Source organism: Felis catus, chromosome A3, assembly GCF_018350175.1.
Source record: "Felis catus isolate Fca126 chromosome A3, F.catus_Fca126_mat1.0, whole genome shotgun sequence".
Taxonomy (NCBI): Eukaryota; Metazoa; Chordata; class Mammalia; order Carnivora; family Felidae; genus Felis; species Felis catus.
Window position 1 is genome coordinate 25,405,835 of NC_058370.1, and position 14,521 is coordinate 25,420,355.

At 40.0% G+C, this 14,521-nt stretch overlaps 1 protein-coding gene across 4 annotated transcripts in view; it reads right to left on the bottom strand.

The window, feature by feature from the left end:
- The window catches only part of CBFA2T2 (CBFA2/RUNX1 partner transcriptional co-repressor 2), a 140,695-nt gene that overhangs the window by 14,828 nt on the left and 111,346 nt on the right, over positions 1–14,521 (bottom strand). For all 4 annotated transcript variants that reach the window (XM_006929846.4, XM_006929844.4, XM_003983612.5 and 1 more), the window contains 4 exons: positions 11,443–11,624; positions 10,529–10,782; positions 9,677–9,762; positions 8,037–8,232 (listed from right to left, as the gene is read on the bottom strand). In XM_006929846.4, coding sequence (XP_006929908.1) covers positions 8,037–8,232; positions 9,677–9,762; positions 10,529–10,782; positions 11,443–11,624 — 718 coding nt within the window. The remainder of the gene's footprint in view (positions 1–8,036; positions 8,233–9,676; positions 9,763–10,528; positions 10,783–11,442; positions 11,625–14,521) is intronic.

Genomic DNA, 14,521 nt, shown 5'->3' on the forward strand with positions numbered 1-14,521 from the left:
GGTGCCCCATAGTATTTTCACAATGTTGTGCAACCATCCTCACTATCTAGTTTCAGAACATTTCTATCACCACAAGAAGCAATCCCATAAGTTTAAAATATTGATAGGACTAATACTTTTTTGTGACACTGAGGTCTCTAGAAGAGCTACCAGCACTGTCAATAAAATACAAATGGAAGGGCTCTCTTCAACACAGGTGAGGTGCCTGTTTCATGCAGCCATTTGTCACATACCTAGAAACTCAAGGATGAGATTCATGAAATAAATACAGGGAAAAATTTAGGATCAGAAGAATCAAAGTGGCACAAGCTAGAGAAGGCAGTGGGTCATTTTCAACAGAATCTTCAATAAGGAAAATCAGAGAGAAAAAAGGTCTGAGTATATAGACAAGCTGCCGTTGGTATTAAATAACAGAAGAAACACTTGTTTACTTGTGGGGCTATGGGGGAAGTCTTGACCAACCAAAAGAAAAGCCACTTCACTTCAGTTAGCAATATGCCTTGGTCATATCCTTTATATCTGCCTGGTCCCAGCATTTTATTTCTCTAACAGATGAAAAAGGTGAGATGCACTTGACCCTAAAGGAACTTCTCAGCTTACTCAGGACATAGCTGGAAACTAGGGACATTTTCATGACATTTCCAGAAGCCAAAGTAACTGTTTTTATATCTCTAACCCAGAAAGGAACAGAAATCAGTATTTTCAGCTGGTTCACTAAAAAAACTAGAGTGTCAGAGGCACCTGGGTACCTCAGTCGCTTAAGTGTCTGACCCTTGATTTCAGCTCAGGTTATGATCTCACAGTTGGTGAGTCTGAGCCCCATGCTGGGCTCCATGCTGACAGCATGGAGCCTGCTTGAGATTCTTTCTCTATCCCTCCCCTACTCATGCTCTTTTTCTCTCTCTCTCTCAAAAAAAATAAATATGGGGGCGCCTGGGTGGCTCACTCTGTTAAGTGTCCGACTTCAGCTCAGGTCACGATCTCGCAGTCTGTGAGTTCAAGCCCTGCGTTGGGTTCTGTGCTGACAGTCAGAGCCTGGAGACTGCTTTGAATTCTGTCTCCCTCTCTCTCTGACCCTCCCCTGCTCACACTCTGTCTCTCTCAGAAATAAATAAACATTAAAAATTAAGAAAATAATAACAAAACAAATATAAAAAATAAAAACCTCTATAGTCTCAAAGGCTATTGTAATCAAAGGCCAGACAGATAATGCAAGTAAATTGGGTCAGAAATGGGCAACTAATGGTATTGTGGTCATGTAGGAGAATGCTCTAGTTCTAAATTTTTTTTCTTAATGTTCATTTATTTTTGAGAAAGACAGAGACAGAATGTGACTGGGTTAGGGGGAGAGAGAGAGGGAGACACAGAATCTGAAGCAGGCTCCAGGCTCCGAGCGGTCATCACAGAGCCCAACGTGTGGCTCGAATTCATGAGCTGTGAGATCGTGACCTGAGCTGAAGTCGTACACTCAACCAAATGAGCCACCCAGGTGCCCCCAGAATGCTCTAGTTCTTAGAAGAAGTAGAACAAAACATTTAAGGCTAGTGTCATGAATATTTGGGGGAGATTGTACCTATCTGCCAATCTATAATGGGGTAAAGCAAATATGGCCAATGTGGAAAATGGCTTAGGTATAAGGCATATATATGAGTGCTCACTTTTAACATTTTTGTGTTTGGGTAACTTCAAAATAAAAAACTGAGAAAAATGTTCTTTTAAGTATATGCATAGAAAATTCTGTATGAACAGACTAATTTGTTAATAAGTGAGCTTATGGGAGCAGGAGAGAAAAACTGGGTGGCGGCAGGATTTTCACAATTTATATGTTCCTGTATTGCTTGACTTTTATACAATGCAATCCATTAAAAAAAACTCATTTTAGGGGCGCCTGGGTGGCGCAGTCGGTTAAGCGTCCGACTTCAGCCAGGTCACGATCTCGCGGTCCGGGAGTTCGAGCCCCGCGTCAGGCTCTGGGCTGATGGCTCAGAGCCTGGAGCCTGTTTCCGATTCTGTGTCTCCCTCTCTCTCTGCCCCTCCCCCATTCATGCTCTGTCTGTCTCTGTCCCAAAAATAAATAAACGTTGAAAAAAAAAAATTAAAAAAAAAAACAAAAAAAACCTCATTTTAGATAATAAACAAAATATCCAAGAAAATGAAGTGGATCCAGCATTACCAGATATCAAAACACAACCTAATGCCATACTAATTAAAAGTTTGATATTATATTGGGAAGTGGTATAACATAATGGCTAAAGAGTGTGTGCCAGTTCCGGAATGCCAAACTTACAATCCTGACTTAACTATAATATGACCATTTTGGCCAACTTTTTAATTTATTTAAGCCTCAGTTTTGTCATCTGTAAAAGAATATAATAGTTCCTATATCTCAATAGGTAGTTTTTTTTTTTTTAATTTTTTTTTTCAACATTTATTTATTTTTTGGGACAGAGAGAGACAGAGCATGAACGGGGGAGGGGCAGAGAGAGAGGGAGACACAGAATCGGAAACAGGCTCCAGGCTCTGAGCCATCAGCCCAGAGCCCGACGCGGGGCTCGAACTCACAGACCGCGAGATCGTGACCTGGCTGAAGTCGGACGCTTAACCGACTGCGCCACCCAGGCGCCCCTCAATAGGTAGTTTTGAAAATACATGTGACAGGTTTAGCATGGCTAGAACACAGTATAGAGCCCAGATAAACTATAACTGATAAGTGATATAGTCAGAAAGATTAATAAGGGGATGCTGAGGTGGCTCAGTCGGTTAAGTGTCTGACTCTTGATTTTGGCTCAGGTCATGATCTCACAATTTGAGTTTGAGCCCCTCGTCGGGCTCTGTGCTTACACTGCAGAGCGTGTTTGGGATTCTCTCTATCCACCTCTCCCCCTCTTGTACACACGGCTCTCTCTCTCTCAAATAAATTTTAAGAGAAAGATTAATGAAGAAAACAGACTGAAGTATTTAACAAAATGTAGCGTCAGATAATTACATCATTTCAATATTTAAAGGATAGGCATCAGTTAATCGATAGGAAAATTTAAACAATTTGGGAAATTTTAAGTCAGCTAATTCCAAACACACAAACGTGCATATAACATAGATGAAATCTGTTGTACCTTGGATAGGGATCAAGGTCAAGTAACAAACTATAAAGGGAAATGATGAATTTGATTCCATAAATATTAGCTATCCCATCGATCAAAACAAACCAAGATGGGGTGGGGGAGAAAACAAAAACAAAACCAAGATCAAATACAAAAATGCCTATATTCACAGCCCATTAATTTTATAGCTGAGAATATAGCCTATGAGAGAAATGCAAGATGTTGGAAAATCCTTACATATGAAAAATTGTAAATATTGGATTACACACTGAAAAACAAAAATAAAACAAGGAAACAATATGTAGTGTTCAACAACAAAAACGGCATAAGGAAATTATGAGGTATATACATGTTAGAATACTGTATAGTCATTAAAATTATGTTTATAAAATCTTTAATGAACTGAGAACATGCTTAATATGAACTTATGTTTTCAAGGAAATAATACAAAGTTGTAACAGGATTCTCAGATACATTTCAAAATTCTTCAGTGTGGGATGATGAGCCAATAAATTCTTCATAAGTTCCTGCGTTTTCTACAATGAGCCATGTAGTTTCAACTAAAAAATGATACTTACTCTGAAAGACTGTTCTGGGAATTAAATGGTAACATACATAAAGGAATGGTTCCCAATTCTGGGAGCCCTGGTCCCACTTTAATCCAATTAAATCAGAATCTTGAGGTGGGGCCAGGGCATCAGGAATTTTTTCCAAAAGTCCCCAGGTGGGATCTAATGGGCACTGAGGGTTAACCATTAAAGAAAAGTGCCTGACTTAGAAGCTGGTGCTCATGGTTAAGGTTTTTCAAACCACAGCAGGAGCAGTACCTCTCTGTCAGTCAGATACATTTTCTGTTGTACAAAGGTAAAGTGTCTTTATTTAGCTGATTCTTCCAGTATTGCTACATCCTGATTTTTCAGTTGTGGGCATTACAGATTGACCAGACATTTCACTCTCTTTTAACCCCCACCGCCACTCCATCACAATTCCTTCCTCTTCTATTCCCCGCAACAGAGATCTATTCAAATTCTGTTATACCCGTAGTCAACATTTACAATACTTAATGTAAATACTAATCACAGCTGGGTCATGTGGTTCAGGTTCTATGAATCTTTATATCTTCCTGAACAAGTTTTTATTTTTTTAAGAGTTAATAATTGAGGGGCGCCTGGGTGGCTCAGTCAGTTGAGCATCTGACTTCGGCTCAGTTCATGATCTCGTGGTTTGTGGGTTTGAGCCCTGCATCAGGCTCTGTGCTGAGACCTTGGAGCCTGGAGCCTGCTTCAGATTCTGTATCTCCCTGTCTCTCTCTGCCCCTCTCCTGCTCATGCTCCAACTCTCTCTCAAAAATAAACAAACATTAAAAAAAAAGGTAATAATTGTCTTATTTAGTCATATGCTAAGTTTCCCATGTAATTGTTTCTAATTCAATCTCACCTTCTCTTTCTATTGTGTAGACATTTTATAAATTTCATTTTCTAGAAGAAATCTCCAGCAAGCTTTTGGCCGATTCCAGCCTCAACTGCTTTCTAGGCTTGCTGTACCCTGTTGCTCGGGACCCTCCCTCACTAGCCTAGGGATTGCCTTCTGTTCTCCTTCTCAGGTCGGATCTAGTGTAATCAATTCCATGTCTTCCACTTCCTGGTTTACTTCCCTGTGTTAGGGCATAGCCTGCTCAACTGTGGTAGACACCCCGATAAAGGGTAGATAGGAGGTGCATTTTTTGAAAAATTGTGGGTTGTCACACATTTAACTGTTTTGGTCTAGCACAGAAGTCTAAGTTAAAATAACTTCAGAGTCATCTTCGAACATTCTATGATAATAACTGATGCTTGTTTTTTCCAGTGTTGTTTACTTGGCAGACTGGTTCAAGCCGGAGTACTGCCTTTCAGTTCTAGATAATTTTTTTGAATTATTTCAGTAACTACTTTATCTTCACTTTCTGTTCACAATTTCTGGAACTCATCTGATTTGGATTAGATGACTAACAAGTTCATAAAAATATTAATGCATGATTTGGTGAAAAATGATAAAGTGAATACTATAAACCTACAGGTCAAGAAAGACAATTCCAGCAACCCCAAATCCCTAAGAGGTGAGTAGTGGTAAACCACAGTCCTTTTTAAATGATACTAGCCAGACCTACAATCCTGTCCTCAGAAGAGCCAGTGGTAGAGATGATGAGCGCTCACTCTATACTCCCCATCACCTACAGCCTCCGCCTCACACCCCCAGAGAAAACCATCTCTTGAACTCTGTGATAATGATTTTCTGATTTTTCCCTATGCTTTTCCTAACTATTTATGCATCCTTAAATAAGATACCAAAATGCATCCCTTGTCGTCTGAACCAAATCTATCTCTGAATATATTGTGAATCACCAATGTTCAGATAGAGGGAACCTATATCATTTTCAATGGGAAAAGTAATAATGCTATCCAGTCTCCAATCAATTTCTCTCCAAATCACCAAAACAGTTAAATCCTAAGCAAATAATCCACCAGGGATTTCTACAACACCCTAAGCATTTAAAACACGAATTATTAAAACAAAAAACTCAAAACAAACCCACAAACCACAAATTGTCTAATTATTTAAAAGTCATAGGTATGTCTGTATAATATGCCCAAGAGTAATGCCCAGTGTGGAACAGTGTTGCTCTAAATGCTAGTCTATAAACCTTTATGGTCCATAAAGAGATATGCATAAGCACCATGTCTCTAAGCACACTGCGTAACGTAGAGGACTTCTCTCAAAGTCAGCAACCGTGCCCAGCATGTGCTGTGGCAAGCTCCTGAGGTCATCATGGTCCAGTAACAATTCATTTTTGGAATGGTTTTGGTCCACATTTTGAATAGCAGGATTATTCAAGATATGAATTATGCTTTCTCTCTACGCTGTAACAAATGTGCTATGAGAGAAATAAACAGTGAAATAAAAATATGAAATACGTATACTATGCATAAATGCACATACTGAAAGATATTATTTAAGTCAGCCACATTGACCGCGGCCTGAAACACCAGAGAGAAGGAAACTGGGACCCATGGAGAGCTAAACCTACAGTGACAAAATAATTTCACACCCCAACTGTCCGCATGTTTGAGAGTGAGGGATGTGCTAGTAATAATCAGGACCGGAGAACTGAAATAAACTGGGGCTGTCCCAGGCAAATTAGAACATGCAGTCACTCAAGCTAAACCCTCAAGTAAGGCGTGAAAAAGAGGAGTAAGGGGCGTCTGGGTGGCTCAGCCAGTTGAGCATCCAACTTTAGCTCAGGTCATGATCTCATGGTTCGTGAGTTTGAGCCCTACATTGCATTTGTTGTTGTCAGTGCACAGCCCACTTCAGATCCTCTGTCCCCCCCTCTCTCTGCCCCTCCCCCACTCGAGCACACACTCGTGTGCTCTAAGGAAAAGAAAGAAAAAAAAAGGATGAGTAGAGAGTAATGCAAAACAATGTTTAAATGGCCCAGCAAGACCTGCCATCTGGCTGGAGAAGAGCCGCCTCAGGACCACAGTTCACTCTGCACTGGATGCCTCCTAGCTAAACACATGCAGGCTGACTGGTGGAAGGTTTGTGATTTGGATGGTGAACTTCGGATGTTTCTATAAATTGTTACAGGAGCTATTCATGAAGGTTCAGATGGTGAGAGATACCTGAGGATGAGCCCTGAAGTTGTTTGTATGTATGTACTGATTGATGGATGGATTGATTGTAATCTCTATACCCAACATGAGGTTCAAATTCATGACCTGAGATCAAGAGAGTCACATGCTCTTCTAAGCCAGTCAGGTGTCCTGAGCTCTGAAGTCTTTATGAAAGTAATCACAGTGTAGCTACAAGTATTCTTTGATGTCTTGCTGTGATATTCCACACAACACTGCTAATCAATGGTTGCCCTAAGAGTCATCTCGGTGGGAGTGGGATCCTTTGGTTACCAATGTCTTTGCCCCATTTTTGCTCAAGTCTTTTGTATTTATAATTTAAAAAATGTTTACGTTTTATTCTGAGAGAGAGAGAGAGAGAGAGAGAGAGAGAGAGAGAGAGAGGGAGTGAGCAGGGGAGGTGCAGAGAGAGAGGGAGAGAATCCTAAGCAGGCTCCATGCTGTCAGTGCAGAGCCAGATGCGGGGCTCAAACCCACAAACTGAGATTATGACCTGAGCTGAAACCAAGAGTCAGATGCTTAAACCGACTGAGCCATCCAGGAGCCCCTTGAAGCCTTTTTTAGACTAACAGCTGTCTTCTGTGGAACATGCTAGGTCTGTCATGATAAGTGATTCATTTTCCGTGATAAGAAGAGGGAGCTTGAAGTGGGTAGTTGGGGATAAGTCTGATCACAGATAGCCCCTCGTTTGTCTGTGTCTTTGGATAGGGCACTTTTTCAGTTACTAGATGATTGTGATGGAATATTTTTGGGGAAACGGCTGTGGTGTCCTGGATGTACCCTGGACTGACAGAACAGTTGTTCTTACCTCTGCTGCTTCAGGTTGAGAAAAGACAAGATGGGCTAACCCAGCTTGGTATAGTAAAGGTATGGTAAAACTTTTCTAAAGGCCTCCAGACAGAGGTTGATACATGGTGTCTTCCTGGATGGGGAGTGGGAAACAGAGGAGGGAAGGTGAGGTAAACATTTTTAGATTTTCAGGGCTACCGTTGAGGAGTAAATGTGATGTATGTGAGTACCTGGGACACTCAACGAGGCTGACTTTAACAACCACTCTTTGATCACCACCCAGCACATATAGAGGGAGTTAAAAACAGAACAAAATGACAAATATCCCCATTATCCATGTGAAAGACAGTATTTCTTGAACATTCCAGGTACTGAGTCCTTGACATATTTTATCATTCTCTTCACAATCACCTGAGTCTTTCTAACTCCACCATCTAGCACCGTCTTTCTGCCATCTTAGGTGAGACCCTCCCCTTACCATTGCTGAGAGAATCTGCACTCCCAGGACTGTGCTGCCTAGAGACCAACTCGCTCCCTGTCTTCCTCATCTCTGTGTTTTCGTTATATCGTCTTTTCCAGTAATTGAGTTCTTCACGATCAGATTCCTGACAGCGCCGCAGGACTGCCATGGAGCGCCTTGTCTTCTCTACCATTTCCATAATGCAGTTCAGAGCCTAAGCCAGAGAGGAAGTCAGAGATAAGATTAGGACTTTGAAACAACCAATACTGATAAAGAAGGAAGGTTTAAGTATCTTACAGATCAGCAATATCAAGTCAACACATGAAAGCCATTCTTAACAACTTCTTTTTAAATATGTAGATGCAAATAATTTTTTTTGGATTTCAAAATAATCCTTTCTGGGGCGCCTGGGTGGCTCAGTCGGTTAAGCGTCTGACTCCGGCTCAGGTCGTGATCTCGTGGTCTGTGAGTTCGAGCCCCGCATCGGGCTCTGTACTGACAGCTCAGAGCCTGGAGCCTGTTTCAGTTTCTGTGTCTCCCTCTCTCTGACCCTCCCCCGTTCATGCTGTGTCTCTGTCTCAAAAATAAATAAACATTAAAAACAAATTAAAAAAAAACAACAACAAAATAATCTTTTTTGGATTCTTCCAGGTTGAATCTCAGCCAGAATCTCACCATAATACAGTCCTTTAAACACTATGTATGGTGAAACCACATTACATCTCTGCCTAAACACATCAGGTTATCTGATAAGCTGGAGATTTGCCTAAGAATGCAATCAGAGAAATAATATTCAGACAATTTCACTCAAGTAGGAAAAACTATTGTATGTATATTTCAAGCAGGTACATCTTTTCTTCCCTTTTAGGACACGAATTCTCATTTGTTTTTAGAGAAACACCATTTATTTAGCATTTCCTATATATTAGATCCTATGTAAGCACCTTACATATTAGAACAACCCTACGAATTCAAATAATACAGTATTCTTGAGGTGCCTGGGTGACTCAGTTGGTTGAACGTCTGACTCTCGATTTCAGCTGAGGTCATGATCTCATGGATCGTGGGATGGAACCCTGCATCGGGCTCTGCACTGACAGTGTGGAGCCTGCTTGGGAATCTCTCTCTCTCTCTCTCTCTCAAAACAAATAAACATTAAACAACAACAACAGTATTCTTTATTTTTTAAGATACAGAAATTAAGGCTAGAAATGGTAAAACAACTCATCCATCATACAAAGTAGGAAGTAGCAAAGCTGAGACCTGAACTCCCAAACTTCTGCTTTTAACCCTTATACTATATGACTTAACTTGGTTATATCCTGAAGTGATTAACCCACCAAAAAGATTTGAGAGTTACTCTTAGCTCTTTAGCTAGGGGAGTAGTAGATAAAACAAGTTTTCAATTTTATTTTATTATTGTTTTTTAAGTAAGCTCTAGGTCCAACATGGGGCTTGAAGGGCTTGAACTCATGACCCTGAGATCAAGAGTGGAACACTATACTGACTGAATCAACCAGGTGCCCTGATAAATCAAGTTTTTATGGCAAAGACACTGTGGCTCTGGTTAAATTCACTTCAGGCATATATACTCTATTATTATTATTGGTAATAAGAATTAAATGTAATAGGAAAATTATACACTGTAAGATCCTTACATGATCAAGATGTTTCCATTCATCAGCCCATTCCCTTTCTGTCAAACGGTGGTCTACCAACTCATCTTGATAGCCTCCATTTAGACCTAGTAGAAATTAGAGATTAGATGTGAAGATAGAAGGAAGAATATAATATACAGAATTCCACCAAGTAAATACAGAACACATCCATACCACCTGTGAGCACTCTACCAGGACAACGATTCACAAGGGAGTGTGGAACCCACAAAATGACATAAAACCAACAAAAAGCTACGCTCAGTAGGTTAAGCGTCCGACTTTGGCTCAGGTCATGATCTCATGGTTTGTGGGATGGAGCCCCATGTCAGGCTCTGGGCTGACAGGGTGGAGCCTGCTTATGATTCTCTCTCTGTCTCTCCCCCGCTTGCACTCTCTCTCTCAAAATGGATAAGTTAGAAAAGATAATAAAAACACTTTACTCTGAAATAAATCCAGACTTAGAGAAACACTGCAAGAATAGTAAAAGAATTCTCATATATCCTTCACCCAGTTTCCAAAATGTTAATATTTTAGTTAATTTGTTTCACCATTCTCTAGTTTCCTGCACCATTTAAGGAAAAGTGGTATCTCCTTATCCTTAAATATTTCACTGTGTATTTCCTAAAATTTACCAAGTCCCACTTCTATAATATAACAGTAACAAAGTATGAAGGGAGATCAATTTCAAATGAAATAAATACAACTCTAACATTCCTTTTTATGTATAATATTGTTTTATCTATCGGTGGAAAAAAGCGATGGTTGTATTATTTTGCTTTATAACTGAGTAGGAAAGAAATGCAAAGATTCAATCTGAATTTCAACCATTACCATGCTGCTCATGTCACTTACTAAGATTGTGGTGTCTATCACGAACTTCTCGATGTTCTAGCATCTTATTGGGCTCACGATACAGGTGTGAAGTTGCAATATCTTCTAACGTATAGTGCTGAAGAGGTGGAGGAGTAGGATGGAACTGGCCTCCAGGATTCATGAGGGGCACAGTGAGGGCAGGACTGTGCCGGGGAGCAGGGCTGATGGTGCACACTCTCTTGGCAGGAGGCTCGGGAGGAATTGTATCTCTTTCAAAACTGCTCTCTTCCCTCCTTTAGAAGAACCGGAAGTACATATCTTAGCCCATACACAAGTGTTCATACAAACATGTCCTGAATACCTACTCTGTGTTATGTATTGTGCTATGTACTTTCCCAAACAGGAAGATGATAAGGAAAGGTCTGACGTGAGGCATGAACCGAAATGTCTCCGAGGCCAGGCAGAAAACAAATTTTTCAACACTGTTAAAATATTGCTTCTTTGACTAATACTTTCACTCATACTGAAATTTCCAGAATAAATTAACACAATTTCAATCTTCAAAGTAAAGGTGACTCATTACCAAGTAACAATTAGTAATTGTTATACTTATTATTAGACTTCACACATCAGAAAAAATGCTTTGGACAAATTCTATTTCTGATGGTTCTGGAGCAGTGCACCCATAGAATGCCCTAGAGCAGAATCTCTCACCAGGGGTATACAGAGTCATCTGAAGAATTTCTGAAAAATATTTGTATCTGGGAGCTACACCTATAGATTTGAGAAACATTCTGGTCTCTGATATTGGGACAGCGCAAAGCCAACCTTAGAAATTCTGAGTCCATACCTATGTATAACCACAGTAATTAAATTCTCTTTCTTTCACAAGCAAAGAGGAAGCTTAGAGTAATTTCAGAAAAGCAAGGACAACAAAGCACTTCTCTGCTCACCTCTCCGGACTGGGCCTCTTTCCGTTTCCATGCACTTCCATGAGCAGCTCAGAAGAGTCAGCAGGTGACGCAATACTTGTGTTGAGCAGAAGGTGTTCGTGTTGAGCCAGGTATTGGGACGGGGTCTGCTTGGCGGCTCGAGCACAGTGCAGCAGTTCTCGCTGCAGCAGGGGCAGATTGGCCTTGAAAAAAAGAGGCAGGGGCTGGAAGGCAGTTTTCTAGGTGTTGGGCCCCACACAACAGAGCTCAGCACCTCAAAAGACTTTCACAAACATGACGACACAAGACAAAAGCCCTTCTCATCAGCCTGATTTTTATATGCTTTTTTAAGAGTAAAGTGACATCTAAAATACTGAACTTGAATTACTGGCTACCTTGTCTCTTGCCCCCACAAGGTGTAAATCCCCTCAACGGGAAGCCTGTGCTTTATTTACCTTTGTGGCCTAGTGTAGAGTCAAAGCTCAGTGAAGGTGTTGAACGTAAGAAGTTAAAACTTTATACATTTTTTGGGGCATCTGTCTGGCTCAGTGGGTAGAGCATACGACTTTTGATATCAGGGTTGTGAGTTCAAACCCCACGCTGGGTGTGGAGTCTACTTAAAACTAAAAAAAAAAAAAAAAAAAAATTTTTTTTTTAATTTATACATTTTTCAAGACTTTGGCCAGTTACAGAATTAGTACCATCTACACAGGGGTAGAAGAAATTCACTCTTTCCTCTATGATTATCAGTAAGTCGTGGATTCTCTCTGTCAAATTCCAACTCGTCTCTGACAGGACTGCTCAACATTTTTTTTTCGTGTTCTCTATGACAGCTGTCATGGAATTCTGGAAGTGGTAATTACTTTGGCTTGGTAGGAACATGGGGTTTCGAAGAAAGTATCAGGAGTGATGTAAATGATAGCAACAAGCCTTAGACTAAGCTCAGATGACACACAGGTAACCCAGGGGCAAAATCGATTTCTTATTGTGGCACCCTAGCTGGATCTATTTCCTTATTATTACTATTTTTTTTATGTTTGTTTATTTTTGAGAGAGCACAACCAGGGGAGGAGCAGAGAGAGAGAGAGAGAGAGAGAGAGAGAGAGAGAGAGAGAGAGAGAGAGAGACAGGGAGAGAGAGAGAGAGAGAGAGAGAGAGAGAGAGAGAGAGAGAGAGAGATACAGGATCCAAAGTGGGTTCTACGCCGACAGCAGTGACCCGATGCAGGGCTCGATCTCACGAACCGTGAGATCATGACCTGGGCTGAAGTCAGACGCCCAATTGACTGAGCCACCCAGGGGTCTCTTTTTCCTTATTTTGTAAAAGGATAATTAACTATGTACTTATCATATTTCCTTCTCAAAATTAGAAATCTTTAATGGGGACGAATCATAAAACAAACCCTATATATCTCTAAACTTCATATGTAAAATGTACTTTTCCTATATTCCTTTTATTAAAAGAAAATAAAGAATTATACTTTTCTTCCCAAATTTAAGAACAATTCAGACTGAGCACATAAAAGATGTCTTTATCTCAAGGGAAACAGATGAACAAGTAAATGGAGAGTTTTAATAGATGTGAGTAGTCACCCCTTTACCAAGGGTTAATTTAGCAGGCACCATAATTAGTGACTCTCTTAAAGCAGAAATAAATTGAGAAAACCCAAACGTTAGCCAAAAAACTGCCATAACGACCTATCTCATGCTGTTTTCCAAAACAACAGAGTTAAGAATAGGGAATGTGACAATATAAAATACTTTTTAAGTCTGTTCTATAGCCTCCATCTTATAACAACTGTTAAAAAAAAAAATCTTAACTGAAAAAAATACTGTGTAAAATATCTTTTACATCTGTGACATGTGCCCTTTGATGAATTTTTTTTTTAATGCTAATTATTTCCTATTAACACAAATTTCACAAATCTTGGTTCCGGAGTCTTAGGGGAAATAATTGTCTGTTGGCTCTGACATACAGCAAAGAGACCAAGATAGAAGCAGCACAGCTGTTTCGGGGCTACAAAGGCACCACAGACTGAGGCAAAGCTTCAATGCTATCAAAACAGAGCCACACACAGCCTGGGCCCCTGACACCTAAGCATTTTCCTATTTGTTTGCTCTACTCTCATTTTAAAAGATTTAAAAAACTGGTAACAATACCTCAATAAGTTGACCCATCTCTCTGATGCTATTATTTTTTTTTAGGAAGTGAAGGCAGAAATACAGGTAAAAGGGGCATATTTATTTGGCCGGGTGTATTAGACTTTGTGAGTCAAGATGCAAAAGTGAAGATATCATGTGGGTCTCAAACAGTGTATAAAAAAGGTCCAATAACAAACGGAGTATAATTTTTTGTAGTATCAGTCTCCTACTAATGCAAAGAATGGAATGCATTTTGTTGGGGGCTGGATTGAGGATAACATTTAGCTTAACTGGGGCTCAGAGTCAGTGTTCCCTATTACAAATCAATTATAAACGTGCACCTGTAAAAATTATTCTTCTTGGGGCACCTGGCTGGCTCAGTCAGTAGAGCATTCAACTCTTGATCTCAAGGTGGTGAGTTTGAACCCCACATGGGTATAGAGTATAAAAACAAACAGACAAACAAACAAATTCTCCTCTCTAGGGCTGTATGAAACCATTTGGTGAGCTGATCTGGGGGTCACAGATTTCCAAACTATGCTTGGTCTAGAACACCCTGGTATTTGACCCTAGTCTTTCACTGCTGGGGAGCTACTTTATACTTTGGCAAGTTATAGATAAATGATACCAATGCAAAATAATTACTATCTATGGACATGAATAAAATTATGTCCAATAGAGGTTCAAATGACTTCCCTTGTGCTCTCTATAGAAGCCAATTTTACTTTTGGTTGCACATTCATATCAATAATCCTGACCTATATAAATGTGTCTGTTCTTTGGATTCTCCCTTGAACTGGTTGTAACATGTTATTGATTCCTTCATTAATGAGTTAAAGAAAATCTTTGACACAGGTTCATCTTTTATTGGTACTAGTCAGAATGTTACCTGTTTTGTTGCTGTTTGTTGTTTTTAAAAATTATTGTATAAAAGGGAAAAGGCAGTAACTTTACCATGG